Source organism: Lontra canadensis, unplaced genomic scaffold (genome assembly GCF_010015895.1).
Source record: "Lontra canadensis isolate GAN:19392208 unplaced genomic scaffold, GSC_riverotter_1.0 scaffold15, whole genome shotgun sequence".
NCBI classification, from domain to species: Eukaryota; Metazoa; Chordata; class Mammalia; order Carnivora; family Mustelidae; genus Lontra; species Lontra canadensis.
The window spans coordinates 26,053,446-26,074,120 of NW_022631009.1; the positions used below are offsets into that span (position 1 = coordinate 26,053,446).

Sequence of the window (20,675 nt, forward strand, 5' to 3'; positions counted from 1 at the left end):
ACCCTCATCACTTACCCCTTATTTATTTCTCCCTATTACTGCTTATATTACTTATTTCTGCTAATGACATACCATCTTTCTAGCTGAATATTTTGCCAAGTGTGGTCCATGTACCACCTGAGATTGAAAATGTTGGCAGGGAGTTGGTGCTTGGTAAAAATTCAGTTTCTTTGGTCTTTCCCCAACCTTACCGACTGGGTATCTGTGAATAATGAGTCCTAGGACTTTGTATCTTAATTATCATTCTAGTTTAAAAGCACTGTTATCTTCAGCTTTTCCTCTGCCTCATACCCCATTTCTGCTCTTCCCAGATTCTGAAATGTCAATCACCAAATGTCTCTTCCTTTCTACTAAGTATTGCTCTCTTGGTAGATTGCCTGTGGAAAGTACCTAGATTTGTTTTAAGCTTGTTAATTATCTTCTAACCTTCTAGTCTTTCATAAACATACTAAAAAGTATCTGATTTGATTACCTCATTGCCCAATACCCTCTATGGTTTCCTGTTGAATTTAGAAAAAGTCTGCAGTTTCAGCTGATTTTTTAAATGCTTCTTCAGCTTTGTCATACCGCCTTATTCATCTTCCACCAAAGAAGCTGAAGGATCTCACAGCCCCTGCTGAGGCCTTCCATCTACTTCCAGCAGCGTTTCTCAAATGCTAGTGCACAGAATTACCTATAAGCTGATTTAAAATAAAAGTAGTGATTCTTAAACATTAAAGGCCTAAAAAACAAGAACAAGAACAAGAACAACAACAACAACAACAACAACAACAACAACAAAACACCACCAAAAACCCCTGGAGATTCGTGGACCTGAGTCCTTGAGCTTTTGATTCAGTAGGACTATGATGGGGGAGTCTGCATTTTGATCCCACACAACTCCTTATGTTGGTGTTCGATGGACAGCATTTTTGACAAGTCCTGACCTGGAGCCTCTAGTTGCTCCTGGTAAGTTGGTACCTAAGTAGATTCTACAGACCTGGGTCTTTCTTCCAAAGTGTTCAGATCCAGCCAGCTGAACCTTCCCAGAGGGAGTGGGATTTCCTCATTTTACCCAGGCCACAGCTGACTTCTGAAGAGGCCTGAGTACTCGATGCAGTTTTGAGATAACCTAATTCAAGATACTGCACATTTCTGTTATCTTTATTTGCTGTCCAAGATGACACATTTAACTCTTTGTTCTCCCCTGAACACATATGCCCATGCTTTTCTGTGGTTTATTTTTATTCTTTTACTAGATCAGTCTATTGCTATTCTTTCTTCTATTTTTCTTTGTATCCTTCTTGAACCGTATCCATCCTCAAGCACTTCATTGATTATCACTTTTACCTCTTGACATTAATACACCATTTCCATAAAGCCTTCTTAAGTCTCCACTTAAGTCTCTTCTTTCTTTAATTCTCCACATACCTGTGGATTAAAAGTCTGGTATCTTTTTATTTTCTTATTGTCGCTCCTAGTGCATTTACTTTTCCAAGTATATAAAAACAAACAAGACAAATGAAACAAGAAACCCAGCTCCTTTGTAGTTGATTCCATTTGACTATAGTCACCTCAATCTCCTTATTGCTGTTAAGTGTGGATATCCAGGTCGCTCCTCCATCTTCCTAACTTAGAGTCTTTCTGCCTTAGCCCAAACCCTTCAACCATCCCGGGTGCCTTCACTATCCACAGGTGTGATGTTTGTATTATCCTGGCCCTCATTTCCTTGTCTGTCGTGCTGTTTTCCTATTACTTTAGTCACTCTGGATCATAACCTGCTCCATAGCAGTAACAGCATCAATCACACGATACTCTTAACAACCTTTAGTTCTCCAGTCAAAGAAAGTCTAGTTCTTTTCTTCCCCAAACTGGTTATTTGACCTCATCCAAATTTTTAAGCCCCAAAATTGGCTTACTTTCTGCTTAACTCTACACCTTCTGCTGTCTTCACTTCCTTCTCTGGCTTTAGACGCCATGGCACGTCACTTTATCCACTTTATAGAGTACCCTAAAATTTTTTCCCCTACTGCCCTTCTGTCATGCCTCTCTGGGAAAACCTAAACTTTACTTAATCTAGCTATCTATCCCTTCCCAAAGCCAGAAGTGAGCAGCCGAACACTCAGGAAAACCAAGCCAAATGAAACCAAAGCATGCTATTTTCAATCATGTAGTTTAATGCTACCATGGATTCATAGTTACCATATTAATTTTGTCTCATAGTGTTTCTCATTAGTCCTATTTTCTCTGGACAGCCCTTTCTATTCTGCTCCTGCGTAAATTTTCCCCAGCATAAATTCTAGCCTCTGCACTCAAATTTCTGAAGTCTCTACCTTTCATATCACTCTTAGAAGACAATCATGCCTCCTACTTCATAGTGAATGTGGAGCTGCCAGGTGGAACTTCTTCTTCTTTGGACTACCAAACCTCAAAACTGAATTAATCTTACCCATCCTTTTTTCCTCTCTACCGTTAAAGTGAAAGAAGTAGTTTGCTATGATTACTACTTCCAGTGTGCACTGAATTCTATCCCTTCCTACTGACTTGAAAATCATTTTTTATTTTTTTTTCTGTCTTCCCACCCCCTCACTTTTTATTGGCTCCCACTTATTTAGACTGACTCCAGTTTCCATCTGCATTCAAAAACAAGCCCTCAAGAGTAAAACCAAAGTATAACAAAAAGTCTTCCTTAACCTCTCCCTTCCTCTGAGTAATATCCTCTTTCCCCTTCCCTTTACTTATTTTGTAATAGATTTGTCTATGCTTTCCATCTCTGCTTTCTTACCTTTTATATATTCCTTCACCCATGGGAAGTAAGTGTTTTAATGAGTGTTTCAACAGAGGCAGGTATCACCATTGTTAAATATGTTACAAGGGCACATAAAACTGATAAATACTCACTCGATTTAGTTCTAAAGGAGCCATTGCTTCTTTCCCTCAGCATACTGTTTTTGAGATTTATCTCCATTGTTGCATATTATCAGTATTATTATTAGTAGTATTTTGCTGAGTAATATTACACTGTATGAGTAAACCAGTTTATCAGTTCTTCTGTTGATCAATATGAGGGTTACTCCCAATTTTTGGCTATTATGAATAAAAATACTATGAACATACTTGTACAAAGCTTTTTTGTGGGTGTGTGTACTTATCTCTCTTAGATAAATACCTAGGAGTGGAATTGCTAGCAGTTAACTTTGTAAGAAATTGCCAATTTTCCAAAGTGGTTGTGATTTTACACTCCCATCAGCAATGTACTAGAAGTTCAGTTGCTCCACATCCTCCCAATATTTTGTATAGGAAAGCTTTATTTGAACCATTCTAATGGGTGTAGTGATATTTTAATTCTTATTTTAATTTGCATTTTGCGGACTAATAATGGTATTGAGCTTTTTCATGTGCTTATTTTCATCTGTGTATTTTCTTTGATGAAGTTGCTGTTCAAGTCTTTCCATTTAAATTGGGTTGTATGTTGTATATTACTGAGTAGTTCTTTATACATCCTGGGTGCAATTTCTTTTTTCAGATAAAGCTATTATGAATATTTACAAATTGTCTATAAATTACATATTTATTTTCTTTTTTCTTCCTTGTATATTTGGTGAACAAAAACTAATTTTGATGAAGTTCAGTACATCCTCTTTTCTTTTCCTTTAGAGTCTATACTGTTTGTTTTCTGAGAAATATTTGCCTACACTAAGATCATAAAGATAATCTCTTTTTTCCTAGTAACTTTATTGTTTTAGCTCTTTTGTTTAGGTCTATGATCTATCCTCAATTGATTTTTATTTATTTATTTGAGGGAGAGAGAGTGAGCGTGAGCAGTGGGAGGGGCAGAAGTAGAGGGAGAAACAGGCTCCGCACTGAGTAGGGAGCCAGACATGGGATTTGATCTCAGGATCCTGAGATCATGACCTGAGCCAAAGGCAGATGGTTAACCACCTAAGCCACCCAGGTGCCCCTATCCTTAATTGACTTTTATATGTGGTGTGAGCTAGGGGTCTAATTTTGGCTTTGTTTTCCCGTAAGGATATACAGTTGTTCCAGCACTGTTTGTTAATGCTGTATTCATTTTAGTTCCCTCATATGGCTGAAGGATGAGTCCCAACAACTAAGATTCCTTTCCTGGTATATGACTTTTGGGGGTTACATAGCTAACTATTTTGTAGTTTCTTTTCTTATGAATTTTTATATCAGTGTTGGATAGTTATCAGGATCTTAGGAATCACTTTTTCACATATTCAAGTTTTGACATATTTTTTTTTCTGCAGCTATAAAGGAAATTAATAAAGTGAAGGTGAGGTAGTCACTTTGATCCCTGAAAACATTAAGAAGACCACTGGTTAGCTCTCCAGTTTTACACAACAGGAATTTGTTCCTGCTTGTAATAATTTATTTCGATATTATACTTATGTCAAAGTGTACATTGTCTACTGTGTCACACTTAGATTGTTTCCTAAACTACTTATTTTTTTCATTTCCTTAAGTGTGGAGAATTATCTCTGGAGATCTGAAGCATGTGCTTTTGCTTGAAATATTAAAATATATATACCACAAGTGGGGGAATATGGAAATGACACTTAAAGTACATAGTAGAGCATGAGTAAATTCATAAAAATGTGAATGAACTTGTCAAAATCATGGAACTAAAAGTTGAATTTGATAGTGCACCAGAACATGAGTAAGGAACACATGACAACGTTGTGTTATTAATGGTCCTGTATATTAAGTTTTATCTGGGATATGGGCCATTATTTGGATGACTTAAATATGTTGCTTTTGTGATGAGCTTTGAGTTTTTAAACCATCAGTCTGGGAGTAATGAATGCATCGGATCAGGGACAAGTGCCTTCTTTATTTATTCACTACATTGTTCATCCTAACATCGGCATAATATTTATTTTATTTTCATGATTGGTTCTCAATTCTCATCCAGTCATAAACAAATAGGCATATCTTCTGCATATTTATAACTTCATACTAAAGTAAGAATTTTTTTAAGGAAGGGTCTTTTAGCCTTAAAAACTGAGATGATTATGTTTTCTGTGGTCATGGGTTGAATTTTTTAATAACCTGTGTTTTGATCTGTATTTAAATGTCACAGTCTGGATTGAATGCTTTTCTGGAAGCAGAGACATATGTGGAGGCTTCAGGTTTCTTATTTCTTTACCTATTCTTTCTGGATTTCATAAAAAAGGTATAAATGAGCAATAAAGTAACTTGGTCGGAATGTGATAGGATATTGCATTACCTTTGTTTGTTTTTAAAGGTCACATATTGTATTTAAAAATACGTGAGGCAAATTGCTGTGTAAAATTCAGGTTAAGAAAGGATATTAAAAACAAAAACACTCTCTTTAATCTGAAAAGTCCTGAAGAGTGTAAAGTTTTAATTCAATAAAAATTAATTATGAAACATTTTAATATGCAATTTAGGCATTAAATAAAATGAGCATTTTTTTCTTCCTTAAGTATGTGTTACCAAGTTTCAATAATGTTAAAAACTTCTCTGATGATTTAATCTGAGATCATTCCTACAGCGAAATTCATAAATAATAAATATTATCTTATTAATCCATATTTTAGTTTAGCTGGGTCTCAGAGCAACTTAGTTTCTCAGGGAATGCGGTGTTCTTTATAAAAGAAGGTGATGAGATGTAATCTCCAAGGAATTAAATTGTGAAAACAATCTTGGTATTGTACATGCTAATATAGATCTGTTATTCCCTTTCCACATCTATCACAACACATTTTAAATTGTGGCTGATCTTGTATGCAAATAGCTGCGTTATTAGAAATTGCGGCTCTACATGCTAATGTCTCCCTGGATTTCTTGGGAGTTTGCTATCTCACCATCAAAGCAATAGAAATGAATGATGATTACTGCAAGGCTTTGAAGAACAAAGAGAAGTCAGAACATTTTAGAGGTTCTAGATGTCTGAGGCACTGACAGTTTGCAACATACAAATGAATGGGAATCTCCTTAGATAATTTAAAATAGCCTCAATGTGTTTATTAGGAAAGTTAAATATTTTCTACATTTTTGTATTTGTTACAGCTAATAAAATGTAAGTCATTTGTGCATGGGTGTGTTCTTTAGAACATTTTTTTGTTTCATCATTTGGTAAAAATTGTATTTTGCTTAAAAAATAGAATAGACTGAATAAAGAATAGAGTAGAATAATTTCAGAGAACAAAGTTTAAATTTTTGAAATTTTGGTTAAGAATTATCAGTCACCAAAATCATTGAGAACAAAAATTCAAGGCTAGTTCCTCCTTAGTGTATCTCTTAGGTTGAAATTCTTTTAAAGATTTTATAGTCACAGGTTATATACATATAAAATGTATCAATTCATAGAGTATAAGCTTTTATAAAAATATAGGTTCTTTAGCTTTTTTGGTATCACTTTGTTTATTTAAAGTACATTTTAAAATAAGTAAAATCTAATTCCTTTTGTTGAAAAACTATTCTCAATGGAGCTCTTCCTTTTTTATTTACTATAGATAAGGAATGAATAAAATACTGGCCTTTGAAGTATTATCTCTGTTAGGATTTTGGTTAAAATGACCAAGCAGGAATTGAGGGAAGCATAGTAGGTGGCCTTAGTAATTTTCTTCTTTAAAAAATTTTCCGTAAAGGCAACAGACAAAACTAAATTGAGGAGGGAATAATGTCTTTGTATTTATTTATTTAAACTAACTTCTCTCCTAAAATGGAGTGATATTTTTTCTAGCCCCACATAATCAAGATTAAAATAACTTGACTCCCTTTTACAATTAGTAGATGCTAAACACTATGCAAATGGTTGCTACATGAATAAATTATATCATATCTATTGATATTTTTTGTGATGCTTATATTAATGTTCTAAATAATAACAAGTGAGAATACAGGATTAGGTGATGTCTTGGTTTCATTTCTGAGATTTTAAGGTTGTATTATCTTAGATGCGATAGCTACATGGTTTATGAGGTGAAGATTTAAATTATTTGATTTTTTGTCTTACTTTGCACATTCCTAAATATTACCATAATATTAAATGTGAAGATTATTATGAATAGAAAAATAGATTTTTAGCAGAATTTATAGTTTTCTTACACATAAGTAGTAATTGTTAATTTGGGGATGCCTTTTACTGTGTTAGGTGGTATTGTTGTTAGGATTGCTCTGTGTGACCATATATACAAATAAACAATACAGTTTGAACTGAACAGATTTCAAAGACATTTGGCATTTGAGAACCTTAATAATGCTCTTTAGGAAAATTACAGCTTAATAATTTATATGGAGACATCTATACATACTTAAGTTAGGGTGATACTACCTACTGTAACAGATAAATATAAAGTGTATAAAGGCTCAAATGCTACAAGTTATTTCTTGTTCTCACGGCGGTGTGAAAGAGAAAAAACAAGTTGGTTGAGTGGGTTTCCTTTGTGTAGCCATTCAGAATCCAGGATGTCACAGGCTCTGCCATCCTCATCAGATTATTTTCAGCATCGCTTGGGGGGTCATCTCCATTTTATCCAGATGAATGGGTACATATGGAAAGTTTTTGTAGGTTGATTCTAGAAGTAGCAAGCTCTAATTTATTCATATTCTGTTGGCTGAAACTCAGTCACATGCCCACAGCTAACATCAAAGGAGGCTGGAAAAGTTGTCAGGTGAGCTCAGGAACAAAACAAAACCAAAGACTCTAAAAAATGGAGGAGAACATGTATTCTAGTAAGTAACTAGGAATTTTTCCTATAGTCTACCTTTCTAGTCATGAAATAGCCATGCACATCCTTTTCCCTGACTCTTTGGTAGGAAGATCCTAAAGTTCCCCACTTATCGTGGCCAGGACAAGCCAAAGATCCCTCTTACGTTGGAATGTGTGTCCCTGAAGTTTACGGACTATTAAATTTTGCTAATGGTGAAGCAGAAAATGACTGCTTCATATCTCCCATTTAAAGAAGGAAGAATGGGAAGAATGGGAAACATACCAGGAAGCACTGATGCAGCATGATAATGAAGCCTGCTGTGCACGAGGCCACTGATAAGGCCTCTTGTGCAGACAGAAGTTTCTTCCTTGGACCCTCAATTATGTTTTTTTAGAGAAATTTCCTTGTCCATTGTTCTTTATGGCCCTCACCTTCTGGATGGTTCTCCTTTCTGGTCACATATGAAGTGGATATTCCAAATCTACAGTTTGCCTTCCTTGGGGGCTGCAATCTGCTGGTTTAAGTTTAGAGGTCCAAGGATTCGTTTTAATTCACTTATTTTTTTAGACAAAGTTGTAAATAAAATTTCCTCAGATTTTAGTATCCTTCTTAACTGTTTCTGATTAGTTCCATGTGACAGTGCGTTTCTGCCACATATAATTTTTTAAAGTTTTTATTTCAATTCCAGTTAGTTGGCAGTGTAATATTAGTTTCAGATGAATAATACAGTAATTCAGCTCTTCCATACAATACCTGTGCCCATCACAAGTGTCCTCCTTAATCCCTACCACCTACTTCACCCATCCCTTCACCCACTTCCCCTCTGGTAGCCATCAGTGTGGTCTCTATAGTTAAGAGTCTTTTTCTTGGTTTGCCTCTCTCTCTTGTCCTTCCCCCTCTCCCCCCTTGCCCATTTGTTTTGTTTCTTAAATTCCACACATGTCTGCCACATATTTAAATTCAATAAAAATAGTAAGATTTGAAAGATGTGTTGTGGATTAAATCAAACAGTGCATGAAATGAGTAAGCATGAGAATATTAGTAAATGGTAGTCATTTATACTGTTTACAGAAGGAGAGACAGAACTAGAACTCATATTTATGCACTTTTCTTACCTGCCATACTTTTTAAAACAAGATTCAAAGTATTTGAGATTCAAACTTTTTGTGTAACAGAATGGGTAATTAGAAAGAAACATACTGCCAAGAGCATGCCTACAACCCTAACCCATCTGAGTCAATGGTACATGGTTTTCACATTTACAGATAATACTTTTAACAGTTTGGTTTAATTGAGTATTTATAGTACTTGATAAAATGAATGTTACCAAGAACAAATAATTGGGAAATTTAATTACCAGCAATTGTATCCTTGATAATTTATTTGAAAGAATTTGTGTTCTTTACTGATATCTAATGGGAATAGTCAAAGACATTTTTACCCATTGCTTTAAAAATGGATTTTATGGAATAAATTATTCCTGAAGTTTGTAGATAGTCCTTTTGATTTTTTAGGACTTTATCATAATTATTTTCTTTTTTTGCAGCAGGCATTTTGGAGATCAAAGATGGGTAGAAAAGATGCCTCTACTATAAAACTTCCTGTTGATCAGTACAGAAAGCAAATTGGTAAGCAATGAATTCCCTTTGATACATTCCTGTGAATTAAGATAAAGAAAAAAGAATGATGTGTGATATTAAGAAAATAACTTTTCCTTAATACATATGATACACAGAGTATGAATAATGAAGGACTATATATTTTTAAAGAGCAAAAAATAAGTGTAGCCTGCTTACCAGTAGAGAAATATACTTTGTGTACTTGTGATTTTCAAAGCTCTTATAATTTTTATTAATTTAATATAAGCAAAAATGCATTTTATTATTTTTCTTAAGGCCAGATATTTTTATATAGTATTTTTAGTGTTATTATCTATTAAATCATTTATTTTTATCCATGTAAAAACTTAATTTTGTTGACTCAATGACAATAATTTAATAAGCCTGAAATTCTTCTTCAATTTTACTTTAGTAAGATAGTGGGCTAGAGAAAAATACACTAGTCAACATAAAAAAAAAAAAGAAGAAGCTTATCTATTTTAGACTATTCTCTAAGTACAAGATTTTCTACACATTCTTTTTAAGAGCACATGAAGTATTTATAAAAAATTACCCACTTACAAAGTCACAAACCAAGTTCCCCCAATTTTAAAGATTCTGTATCCTATAGCTACAACTTTGAGCAAAGTGTAGTAAATCAGAAATCGTTTAGAAGCGAAAAAGGTAACCTACCCTTTCCCATCTTGCACCCTCTCTTTTTACATATTCCTACTCTGGGAAATAAAAAAATAGCAGTTAGTAAAAAACCTCTTCTAAAAAACTGAAGGATAAACAGAGAAGTTACAATAGAAGTCAGAAAATAAGTAGAAATTATTGATACCAAAAGAGTATACACCTATTTTATAAATGTGATATATAAGGTGCACACCATAAAGATATTTCTGTAAAACAAAAGAGGTACAAAATGAAAGGAATATTAAATAATATTTAGAATATATATAAGCAATTAAAGATTTATATGTAGAAAAATAAAATCCTGCTATAAATAAATAAACAAAGTAGTCTGGAAATCCAATAGTAAAATGGGTACAAAACATGAAGAAGCAATTCATGAAAGAAGAAATCTGAATAAACAAAAATAAAAACAAAACAAACAACTATTACAATAAAAAGATGAAATTGAAAGAGTCTTACAAAATGACCCAACTCATCTAACTGGTAGTCAGATAAAAGCAAATTTAAAAAAGTATTTCTAACTGGATTAAATTTCTTGAGGGATGGTTTATGATGCTTCATTTTTTTTGGGGGGTATATTCCTCTTTCCTTCACTTAGAGGATGTCTGATGAATAAATAGTGTGGGTTGCTATGTTATTTTTGTGTTTAAATAGGACTGATTTATCAGATTAAAGTCTCTGATCAAATGAGATATGCTAACCACATCAATAATAGCCATATCGTGAATCAATTCACAATCCAACTCTTAAATATACAATCCTTAGAATTTTGACAAGTGTACATACCCATGTAACCAGAAATGCCAGTCAAAATAGAAACATTTCCATTTCTCAAGCAATTCTTCATATCTGCTTCCAGTCAGTCTCTACCCACCTTCATATGCAACTACTGTTCAGATTTCTATCACCACAGATGAACTTTTTCTAAAATAAAAAAATAAGTAGCCTGCAAAGTTTTTATTGAAATTGACTTTTACCTATCAATTTTGGAGATTAGATATTAAAATCTAAATTCTTCTCTTTTATAAACATGGCATATCTTTTATTTACTTCTATTCATATTTATTAGAGCCAAGAAAGGATGAGACAAAGTAATATAATTATGAGGCCTCCACCCTTTTCTTATACTAAACTGTTCAAGAGTGCTGTGATATGCATTATATTCCCATACAAAGTTCTCTTTCCTGTTTTACTTCCTCTTGAAAATATTAGCTGCGCAAGATCCACCTGTCTCACGAGGTTCTTTGGAGATCCATGAGAACTGTCAGACCAGTTTGTAAACTAGAGTGTTGCATGGATATGAGTTATCCTGTGTGTATTTTACAAATAGAGTAATCATAATCAAACACAGTATATTAAAAGTAAAAGAGTGATGATGTTTTTGTTCACTACTTTTAAGGATAATGGACTGAATTAAGATTCTTATGCATATGCCATAGAATATTATGATATATATAAGTTTTTTGTAAAGATAGAAAAATGGAATAGAAAAGATACTGACTAGTTAATTAATAAAAACTAATTAAGATATTAACTAATTCAAGGATTTTCTCAAGGAAAGATTATCTGATTTTCTGTATCACAGTTAGAAAATACCACAAGACTGAGCTCATACTAATGATGATAGATTTATCTCCAGCACTGTCTCCCTTAAATGGAGTCCTATGCAGATGTTTCCCAGATCTGATAAAAAATGTGAGGAGGGAATAATCAGCCATAATTATCTTGAAGAGATATTTCAGTATTGGTGGTAAGAAAAATATATAAATATATAAATAAATATATATAATAAATATGACATATTTATTATATATTATAAATAAATATATATAAATATATATATAAAATATATAAATAAAATAGTATCATAGTGGGTTTTTTTACTATTAAAGTTATTGGTAAGCTAATTCAATTGCTACTTAATGAACATTCACAAAGAGTAGTGGTATTACATGTGTGCAATGTCCTCTTGTTATGAAATCTCACTTATTTATATAATTTTTGTATGGTCAGTCAATAACTATATTTGGTAATACCAATACCAGTGCCATTTTTTGAATGATGATTTTAATATCACTGTTTAATTTATCTTCTGCTAAAAGTTTTGCCTTTTCAATTATGTACTAAATGACAATGATTAATGGCTTTCATAAAAGCTTTCTTTACAATATTCTTCGCTCAGGTAAGAATCAAATGGGCTAATGCTGTGACTGGAAACACCTTGTAGATACAGAATCCTCATATTAAATGGACACTGTTTTAATTACTCTAGCGTGATCTTGAAATGTGTAGTGAAGATGAAGTACCTTCTCGATTTCAAGGCAATGCACCTAAGAAAAACAATATTCTGAAATATTTCTGGCTTAAAGGAGAAATAAATTGGTTTGGGTCTTTTCTTCAGATATAATATCATATGAATAGAGAGTAAGATTGCCCAATATTGCATGTATTATTCTAGGGATAAATTATTTCAAGATTGAAAGAGAATTTTAAAAACTGCTTTAACATAATTAAGATATATTCTAAGTATATGTCATTAAATATATCAGGCTAAACAATATTTATATGAATGAGGTTAATCATTATAAAACACAACTAATTTACCTGTAAATCTCTATTTTCTTACATAATATAAGTTGCTAACAGTATTAAGCATCTTGTGCCAGGCACATCTTATTTTATCTTCATAATAGGTAAAAAAGCAACTATTATTATATAACTCCATTATACATATCAGGAAGATTTGGCACAGATGGGTTAAAGAAGTTTCCTAAGGTTCTACAATTGGTAGAAAGTACAGCCAGGACTCAATTCCAAGCAATGACCACATAATCCCTTTACTATACTACTTTTCTAGGGTTGAAGACTATATTAGGTACTGGCAGATGCAAAGATAATTGAATCACAAGATTTGAGTTCATGGAATTGACAGAATAATAGCACTTTGGCTGTCAGGAGAGTTTGAGGGACCTCTCTCTGCCCCTAATTCAGAAATACCAAAATACGAAGCTTCCATTTCTTAATTCTATTTTTAAAACTCCTAAGACATTTCTATTTATAGTTCATTCAGTCAAAGCTCATACAATTATATACATATTTACCACCACCCTGCTCTTAATTCACATTGACATCCCAGACCTTAAATCTGAAATCATGTTCTTTGTGCCTGGTGAACACTTTTTGGAATTTCTTAGAGTGTATGTCTACTTGTGGCAAGTTCTGTTTCTTTCTTTTATGATATTAACATACCATTTTTAAAAGTTTTTATTGAAATTCCAGTTAGTTAACATACACTATAGTATTAGTTTTGGGTGTACAATTTAGTGATTTAACACTTCCATGCAACACCTAGTGCTCATCACAGCAAGTATACGTATTAACTCCCATCACCTATTTAACCTATCCCCCACCCACCTCTCACTGGTAACCATGTTTGTTCTCTATAGTTAAGTATCTGTTTCTTGGTTCCCCCCCACCCATTTTGTTTCTTAAATTAATTCCACACATCAGTAAAATCATATAATAATTGTCTTTCTCTGACTGACTTGTTTCGCTTAGCATAATACCCTCTAGCTCTATCCACATCATTGCAAATGGCAAGATTTCATTTTTTTTGATACCTGAGTAATTAAATAATATACCATTGTGTGTGTGTGTGTGTGTGTATACATAATAGAAATGGAATTTTCTTGGGAAAAATGTCTATTCATGTCTTCTGCCCATTTCTTAACTGGATTATTTATTTTTTGCATGTTGAGTTTGATAAGTTCTTTATAGATTTTGGATACTATCCCTTTATCTGATATGTCATTTGCATATCAAATTCTCCCGTTCCATAGGCTGCCTTTTAGTTTTGTTGATTGTTTCCTTCTCTGTGCAGAAGCTTTTTATCAGGATGGATTCCCAATAGTTCATTTTTGCTTTTCTTTTCCTTGTCTAGTAAGTAGTTGCTACAGCCAGTGTCAACATTTCAACAATATTTGTTCTTCCAATCCGTGAAGATGGAATGTTTTTTCATTTCTTTGTATCCTCCTCAGTTTCTTTCGTGAGTACTTTATAGTTCTCTGTGTACAGATTTTTTGCCTCTTTGGTTAGGTTTATTCCTAAGTATTTTGTGGTTTTGAGTGTAATTGTAAATGAGATCGACCCCTTAATTTCTCTTTCTTCTGTGTTGTTGTTGGTGTATAGAAATGCAACTGATTTCTATGCATTGATTTTATATCCTGACACTTTACTGAATTCCTTTATGAGTTCTAACAGTTTTGGAGTAGAATCTTTTGGATTTTCCACATAAAGTATCATGTCATCTTCAAAGACTGAGAGTTTTACTTCTTCTGTGCTAATTTGGGTGTCTTTTATTTCTTTTTGTTGTCTGATTGCTGAGGCTAAGACCTCTAGTACTATGTTGAATAGCAGTGGTGATAGTGGACAGCCCTGCTGTGTTCCTGATCTTAGGGGAAAAGCTTTCAGTTTTTCCCCATTGAGAATGATATTTGCTGTTGACTTTCGTAGATGGCTTTGATGGTATTGAGGTAATGTACCCTCTATTCCTGCACTTTGAAGAGTTTTGATCAAGAAATGATGCTGTACTGTGTCAAATTCTTTTTCAGCATCTATTGAGAGTATCATATGGTTCTTGTGCTTTCTTTTATTAATGTATTGTATAACATTGATTGATTTGTAGATGTTGAACCATCCTTGCAGCCCAGGAATCAATTCCATTTGGTCATGGTGAATAATCCTTTTAATGTACAGTTGGATCCTATTGGCTAGTATTTTGGTGAGAATTTTTGTATCCATGTTCATCAAGGATATTGGTCTGTAATTCTTCTTTTTGATAGGGTCTTTGGTTTTGGAATCAAGGTAATGCTGGCCTCATGAAATGAGTTTGGAAGTTTTCCTTCCATTTCTATTTTTTGGAACAGTTTCAGGGGAATAGGTATTAATTCTTTTAAGTGTTTGGTAGAATTCCCCCAGGAAGCCATCTGGCCCTGGGCTCTTGTTTTTGGTAGATTTTTGATGACTGCTTCAATCTCCTTATTGGTTATTGGTCTGTTCAGGTTTTCTATTCCTTCCTGGTTCAGTTGTGGTAGTTTATATGTCTCTAGGAATGCATCCATTTCTTCCAGATTGTCAAATTTGCTGGTGTATAGTTGCTCATAATATGTTCTTATAATTGCTTATATTTCTTTGGTGTTGGTTGTGATCTCTCCTCTTTCATTCACGATTGTATTAATTTGGGTCCTTTCTCTTTTCTTTTGGATAAGTCTGGCCAGGGGCTTATCAATCTTATTAATTCTTTCAAAGAACCAGCTCCTAGTTTTGTTGATTTGTTCTACTCTTTCTTTTGGTTTCTATTTCATTGATTTCTACTCTGATCTTTATGATTTCTCTTCTCCTGCTGGGTTTGGGTTTTCTTTGCTGTTCTTTCTCCAGCTGCTTTAGGTGCAGGGTTGGGTTGTATACTTGAGACCTTTCTTGTTTCTTGAGAAAGGCTTGTATCACTATATACTTTCCTCTCAGGGTCACCTTTGCTGTGTCCTAAAGATTTTGAAAAGTTGTGTTTTCATCTTTGTTTGTTTCCATGAATTTTTTTAATTCTTCTTTAATTTCCTGGTTGACCCATTCATTCTTTAGTAGGATGCTCTTTAGCCTCTATGTATTTGAGTTCTTTCCAACTTTCCTCTGGTGATTGAGTTCTAACTTCAAAACATTGTGGTCTGAAAATATGCAGGGAATGATCCCAGTCTTTTTGTACCGGTTGAGACCTGATTTGTGACTCAGGATGTAAGCTATTCTGGAGAATTTTCCATGTGCACTAGAGAGGAACGTGTATTCTGTTGCTTTGGGATGGAATGTTTTGAATATATCTGTGATGTTCATCTGGTCCACTTTGTCATTTAAAGCCTTTATTTCCTTGTTGATCTTTTGCTTAATTGATCTGTCTGTTTCATTGAGGGGGTGTTAAAATCCCCTACTATTATTTTATTACTACTACTGTGTTTCTTTGATTTTGTTATTGCTTCATGTAGTTGGGTACTCCTGTATCAGGGACATAGATATTTAAAATTGTTAGATCTTCTTGTTGGACAGACCCTTTAAATATGATATAGTGTCCTTCCTCATCTCTTATTACAGTCTTTGGCTTAAAATCTAATTTATCTGATATAAGGATTGCCACCCCAACTTTCTTTTGATGTCCATTAGGATGGTAAATTGTTTTCCACCCCCTCTCTTTAAATTTGGGGGTGTCTTTGGGTCTAAAATGAGTTTCTTATAGACAGCATATAGGTGGGTCTTATTTTTTATCCATTCTGATACCCTGTATCTTTTGATTGGGGCATTTAGCCCATTAACATTCAGGGTAACTATTGAAAGATGTGAATTTAGTGCCATTGTATTGCCTGTAAGGTGACTGTTACTGTATATTGTCTCTGTTCCTTTCTGGTCTCTTAACTTTTAGGCTCTCTCTCTTTGCTTAGAAGACTCCTTTCAATATTTTCTGTAGGATTATTTTGGTGTTTGCAAATTCTTTTAATTTTTGTTTGTCCTGGAAGCTTTTTATCTCTCCTTCTATTTTCAATGACAACTAGCTCGATATAGTATTCTTGGCTGCATATTTTTAATGTTTAGTGCTCTGAATATATCAGGTCCTTTCTGGCCTGCCAAGTCTCTGTGGATAAGTCTGCTGTCAATCTAATATTTCTACCATTGTATGTTACAGACCTCTTGTCCCATGCTGCTTTCAGGATTTTCTCTTTGTCACTAAGACTTATAAGTTTTACTATTAGATGATGTGGTGTGGACCTATTTTTATTGATTTTGAGGGGGATTCTCTGTGCCTCCTGGATTTTGATGCTTGTTCCCTTTGCCGTATTAGGGAAATTCTCTATTTTAATTTGCTCCAATATACCTTCTGCCCCTCTCTCTGTCTCTTCTTCTTCTGGGATCCCAATAATTCTAATATTGTTTCATCCTATGGTATCACTTCTCTCTCATATTCTTCCCTCATGGTCCAGTAGTTGTTTGTCTCTCTTTTGCTTAGCTTCTTTATTCTCTGTCATTTTGTCTTCTGTATCACTAATTCTCTCTTCTGCCCCATTTATCCTTGCATTAAGAGCCTTCATTTTTTAAATTACACCTCATTAATAGCTTTTTAAATTTTAACTTGGTTAGATTTTAGTTCTTTTATTTCTCCAGAAAGGGATTCTCTAATATCTTCCATGTCTTTTTCAAGCCCAGCTAGCACCTTGATAATCGTCCTTCTGAACTCTAGTTCTGACATATTACCAATGTCCTTATTGATGAGGTCCCTAGCCATTGGTACTGCCTCTTGGTCTTTTTTTTTGTGGTGAGTTTTTCTGCTTTGTCATTTTATCCAGGTAAGAATATATGAATGATTGAGTATCTTTTCTTGTTATTTGTAATAATTTATAATTTCTCTTTGATTTTCTATATAGATAGTTTTCTAATTGGTATACTTTAAAAAATTTTAATTCTTGCATTTAATCTTTTGTATCTTGTTATGTTGTGTTTTTCAGTTAGAAATAGAGATATTCATATTCTATTCCTAACTTTAAAGGATATGTTTCAGTCTTTTGCCATTATATGTGATGTTATTTCTAGGTTTTTGATATATACTTGCTGTTGAGCTAAGGAAATTCCCCTTTGTTCTTAGTTTATCAAGAGTTGTTTTTTTCCCCCCATTTTTTAAGGTAATGAAGTAAGTTGAATTTTATTGAAGATTTTTTCTATCAGAAGAATATTTATTTTGTCAAATTTTATTAATAGATTTTCTAAACTCTCTTTTCATTGCTGATATAAATCTTACTTTGTTTTGATTTCTTAAAAATATGCAGTTGATTTCAGTTTATTGGTATTTTATGACTTTTTACACATTGTTTTTTATTTATGAAATTGACATATGTCTCTCCATTCTCTTACCATCTTTGTTCAGTTTTAGTTTGAATGTCATATAAGATTTATATAATGAATTGGAAATATACCCTTCTTTAATATGCTCTGAGATAGGTTATACAAAGATGTAAAAATAACCTTCTAGAATGTTTCTAAAAGTCCCTAAAAAAACTTCTGTATTGCTTTATATTTAAGTGGATCTTTAATGATTTTCTCTCTTTTTTTAATTGATTAATAGATCTATATTTTTGAGCAACTCTGGGTAACATATTCAGTGATAAAGCTGAATAAAAAATTTCAAATGTATTCATAAAGTTGTGTGTAAATTTTTTAGTATTTTTAAAATACCTATTATGTTTCTATTTTTAGTTGATGTTATTTAACTATGTCTTTATCAATATTAACTGAGATGTCTAATTTTTTACACATTTTAAAGAATTAGCTTTTGGTACTATATATTCTACTGTTTCTTTTTCCATAATTTTACTCTTTATGATTTCCTTCAATGACATTTCTTAACTTTTTCTTTGGTAATTATTTGAGATGAGTGTTTTTCTATTTATTTTTTAAACTTTTTAAAATAATGTGTTCATTTAATGAATCTTTTTTTTTCATTTAATTATTGGGAACATTACATTATTTAGAGCTTTTTTGAACTTTTAAATATACTTTTTTCATGTATAGGTACTTCATATATATTTATACATTTATGTAATTTGAATTGATTCTTAAACATATTGTTTTGATTTTTTTTAAGAGTTTATTTATTTGAAGAGTGAGAGATGGAGAGAGAGAGTATGAGTGGGAGGAGGGGTCATGGAATGGGAGAAGCAGGCTGAACAAGGAGCCCCATGTGGGACTCAGCCCCTGAGTCATGACCTGAGTTGAAGGCAGAGGCTTAACCAACTGAACCCCAACTTACTGTTTTTTTGTTCAGAGACTTTCAAGAGTCAGTTTGTGATATTAAGCTTTTCTCTATTGCTTAGTATGTGGTCAATTTCATTTATGTTCTTATGTCCATGCTTGAAAGGAGTAAGTATTCTCTAACATTAGGATACTGTACTGCTTCTGTTACTTGTGGTGTTCAAATCTATTTTGTACTTTATATGAATGTTTAAGCTGTCATTCTGTGAGAAAGGAGAATTAAAATACTCTCATAAGATGATGGAGATGTTAATTTTTGTAATTCTATTGGTTTTTGCTTTGTATATTTTAAAGCTATGTTTTTGTTGTGTAGCATTTCTAACTTTGTATATATTTCTGATTTTTTTTCTTTTTTCTATTAAATAATGGTCTTTTTATTTCTAAAAATGCATTTAACTTTTTCCTTAGAGCTTTTTTTTGGTCTTACATTAATATTGGTGAATACCTTTCTCTTGTTTAGTATTCTGAATTTCTTTCCTGTTGCTTTACTTTTGTCTCAAGTTTAGCATTATGTTTTTGATATAGCCTAAGAATCCTTATTTTTGAGCAAGGAAATTTAATTCTATATCATTTCTTGTGAATGAAAAATCTAGATATATTTCCATGATTTTATTTTGTAATTTTTAATTGTGGTGGTTTTTGCTAATCTCTACCCTAAATCTTCTTACCTGAGAAATTTGGAGTTTTCTTAATTATTCAAATTTTGAAATGTTTTTTGAAATGTTTTCATTTCATTTCATTTCATTTCATTTCATTTCTTCTCTCCTTCCTCCTTCCCTCCCTGTCTCTCTCCTTTCTTTTTCTATTTTTACCTTCCTGCCTTCCCTTCTCCTCCTCCCCCGCTTACCTCCTTCCCCTCCTCCTCCTTTTTGTTTCTCCTCTACTTCCTCTTCATTTTCTTCCTCTTCTTGGATTCCTCAAATTTTATTCATGATGTATTTGACTTAATGAAATTTAAAGCCTATTAATATCTTTATTTATCCAAAACAATATAAAGATTTTTAACTCTATATATGACTACTCCTTCCTGTTGCTCATGTTATTGTGTGTATTACTTTATTTCTTTCTTGTTTTTAACAGCACAAACTCAATTATTACAGCTTCTTTTTAGTTTTAGTCATCAGTAATTACTTAGATCTAACTTCATATTTATTTATTTATTTTACTTTTTGTGTTTCACATCTGCCTTCTGGTGAAGTTTCCTTGTTATTTTGCCTTCATGCAAGTATCTATTAGTGGCAAAATTTCTCGGTCTTTGTTTATAAGACAGTATTATATTGCACTTATTTTTGAATTATAGTTTAGCTGGATACATAATTTTAGGTTGATATTATTTGTATCTGCTCAGAACTTTGACAGCATTGTTTTATTCATTTCTTGTTTCTGTTATTTCTGATGAGACATTTTTCAATAATGTAATTATCACTTCTTTTAATTTTCATTCCTGTTTTTAAGGTTTTTCTTTTTATCTTAAATGTTTTTCAGCTTTAATTTAATACAAATGCTTATTTTTATTTAGTAAAAAGAAAAAAAAAACTTGAAATCTGGTTTTCTCCTTCATATTAAATATTCTTGTCTTTCTAAGTCCTGGAAATACTTAATATCTGATTTTTGTGTGTGTGTGTGTCTTTTGAACAATGGCTTTCCCCCTTCTCTCTAATTTCTCTTTCTAGCATTACTATTCTATATAAATTGAGACTTCATATTACAACATTTGTAATTCTTAAAATCATAGTTATATATTTTATCTCTTAAAACTTCTATTGCAGGGATGCCTCAGTGGCTTAGTTGTTTAAGTGCCTGACTTTGGCTCGGTCATTATCCCAGGGTCCTAGAATTGAGTCCCACATTGGGCTCC

General features: G+C 32.7%; 1 protein-coding gene across 18 annotated transcripts in view; it reads left to right on the forward strand.

Moving 5' to 3' along the window:
* TRIQK (triple QxxK/R motif containing) overlaps positions 1-20,675 on the forward strand; it is a 93,276-nt gene that overhangs the window by 34,894 nt on the left and 37,707 nt on the right. For 12 of the 18 annotated variants that reach the window (XM_032858728.1, XM_032858722.1, XM_032858721.1 and 9 more), the window contains one exon: positions 9,229-9,310. In XM_032858728.1, coding sequence (XP_032714619.1) covers positions 9,229-9,310 — 82 coding nt within the window. Of the gene's footprint in view, positions 1-4,514; positions 4,680-9,228; positions 9,311-20,675 lie in introns of those variants that run through there. The other 6 variants (XM_032858730.1, XM_032858734.1, XM_032858739.1 and 3 more) reach the window with 3 other exon arrangements.